The sequence below is a fragment of the Squalius cephalus genome, assembly GCF_949319135.1.
Source record: "Squalius cephalus genome assembly, chromosome: 4".
Classification (NCBI taxonomy): domain Eukaryota; kingdom Metazoa; phylum Chordata; class Actinopteri; order Cypriniformes; family Leuciscidae; genus Squalius; species Squalius cephalus.
The window spans coordinates 14,774,763-14,777,202 of NC_137125.1; the positions used below are offsets into that span (position 1 = coordinate 14,774,763).

The following is a 2,440-nucleotide window of genomic DNA, read 5'->3' on the forward strand; positions in this document are numbered from 1 at the left end:
CATCTAAATTGTGTGTGTGTGTGTGTGTATATTTGTGTAAACTGTTCATGGGTGTATATGCACTTCAGCAGTCCTTTCAAAATAAGAGTCATACGTCACAGTCTAAATGTGACAGCATGACATGTATTGCTACAATCTTGGGATTTCATAATTTCACTCTGGACGACTCTTTTGTTTGGCCGTAAAATAACTCTTTCAAAATTCTCAATAAATTAATGATTCCTTTTGAGCTTCATTGACATGTTTTCCTTACATTGCCCATCCTAAGAAAATTAGGCCCAACCTTCTGGAAATTGCAATCATTTTAATCATTTTACTTGCAAAAAAAGAAAATAATTCACACACAACAATTCACAAAATCCAGGTGGGACTGATAAATATCAATGTCTCTTTATTCTCTTATTATTTTATGTAGGATGAAGAGATGCAGATCAAGGATCAATAAGAAAGTACACTTAAAAAGATATTACTTAACATTCTAGATTTAATACTTGAACAAAACACTTTTGAGTCACAGGTGATATTCATGGGTCCTGTCTCAGGGATGAAACTCTTAATACACACTTACATGTATAGACAGCTCAGACTTTTATACAGTAATCCATTGCAAATTTCAAACACACATTAGTTCTCATTAATATTACTTAATCATGTTAATGATTCTTCATGATTTTCATCTTAAATCATATGCTGAAGGTTCAAAATTATTGGAATCACATTCTGCAAATCTCCTGTTCTCTTAAGGGAAACAGTAGGAAACCACTGAAAGTGCTGTGGTTATACTGGCTATCATATATCCTCTTGCCAGACCAAAGTCTCACATAGACAACATCTCCAACCTCCAGAATCAACACAACTCCATTAGAAGAGTTTAAATAATCCTTAGCCTGAAGAGCATCTGCTGAAACCACACGCTCTCCATTCTTATAAATAGATGCAGCTGATTGAGTTGGACCAACACTAAATACAGTGACTCTGAACATGTACGCTCCTTTCAGTGGGGCTGTGAAAATACCTAAATCAAATAACAAGAGATACAGAATCAGCTGTTTCCTGTATGATTGCTTAATTACCAAACACACTGTGTAAAAGCTTTGAAAGATGGCAGATCATTTAATTCTCTTATTAACACATTACACTATAAAATGAGATTTATGACTCAATTTTATTAATAATTACCTGTAATTGGATTGTAGGCGTTCCCTATGTTTGTGAAGATGTTCCTGTAGGTTAGTGTGATTTCAGTGGTAAAAGGACCAATATATCCACTGCCAGATTGCATCAGTGAAGCTGAAAAAGCTATTTCTCTGTCTGATATTGAAAAACATAAGCAATACTGTGATAACAATTGTGATATTACTGTATTACACTGAGAATGTATACACTGAATTTAACATCATTCAGGCACAATTTCACCTCTATTTTCCTTTCTCAACTCCACTTGACTCAGAGTAAGATTTGAGATTTCTGTGAAGGAATAAAGATTCTGTTAAATGACATTGAAACTGCTTATTGTAATAGATAGATAACACAATTTACACAGGATACACTTAACTTTACACTAACATTTACACTATGCAATGTATTCCATTGGTTTTACTTTGAGGATCATTGATAAAAGAGTGAATGTTTTGGTGAGGTACCATCATTTTTCTTATTCATCTCTTCCAGGATAAACGTCTGTTGTTCTCTCAGTCTCGTCTCTAAAGCTCTGATGTTTCCTTTCTGCTCTGTAACGGTGGCGGTCAGTTCTCTGTTGATGGTTTTCTGCTCTGTAACTGTAGCGGTCAGTTCTCTGATGTTTGCTTTCTGCTCTGTAACGGTGGCGGTCAGTTCTCTGATGTTCACTTTCTGCTCTGTAACTGTGGCGGTCAGTTCTCTGTTGATGGTTGTCTGCTCTGTAACGGTGGCGGTCAGTTCTCTGATGTTCCCTTTCTGCTCTGTAACGGTGACGGTCAGTTCTCTCAGCGCTGCATGGATGTCACTGAAGCACAGATGGCAGTTTTGTTGGCTGTCAGTTGAAGCTTCATCTCTCAAAGTGTCTGTTTGAGGTGGATTCTGTCTTCCGTCCTCAGATCTGAGCTGTTGACTGATCTCATTCTCATTGAGTCCTCCATCTACCTGATGCTGTACGACACACACAAAGGTTTCCAACAGCAGCAGTAAACATACTAAACCCTTCATTCTTCACTGATGTTTGTTTCCAGCTCTTGCTCTGTCGTCCTCACAGCCTCTCATGTTGCTTTTATAGTGTCCTGATTTACTGTCTTTTGTACATGATTTACATTGCCCCAGATAAATAAGTAGTTCAAGTTAATGGTTATTCATAATCAAAGGGATTTTCCGGGTTCAGTAGATGTTTATCTCTATTCACAAAATTTGTGGCACTGTTGATCTCAACAGAAAATAACTTTGACTTGGTTTAACCCTCTGGGGTCTG

The 2,440-nt window shown here is 37.0% G+C and overlaps 1 protein-coding gene across 1 annotated transcript; it reads right to left on the minus strand.

The window, feature by feature from the left end:
- Positions 1 to 368: 368 nt before the first annotated feature.
- LOC307157386 (uncharacterized protein) lies at positions 369 to 2,239 on the minus strand. Its single transcript, XM_079869302.1, has 4 exons — positions 1,644 to 2,239; positions 1,417 to 1,467; positions 1,180 to 1,311; positions 369 to 1,015 (listed from the first exon to the last, which is right to left on the minus strand). Exons 1-4 carry the CDS (start codon positions 2,182 to 2,184, stop codon positions 714 to 716), a joined length of 1,026 nt encoding a protein of 341 aa, XP_079725428.1. The 5' UTR covers positions 2,185 to 2,239; the 3' UTR covers positions 369 to 713.
- Positions 2,240 to 2,440: the final 201 nt, after the last annotated feature.

Excerpts from the sequence above, each read along its gene's own strand:
- LOC307157386 (XM_079869302.1), bottom strand. The coding sequence starts at position 2,184 with ATGAAGGGTTTAGTATGTTTACTGCTGCTGTTGGAAACCTTTGTGTGT. Across the intron at positions 1,468-1,643 it reads GATGAATAAGAAAAATGATG|AAATCTCAAATCTTACTCTG; the intron begins GTACCTCACCAA and ends ATTCCTTCACAG. Across the intron at positions 1,016-1,179 it reads CGCCTACAATCCAATTACAG|GTATTTTCACAGCCCCACTG; the intron begins GTAATTATTAAT and ends TATTTGATTTAG.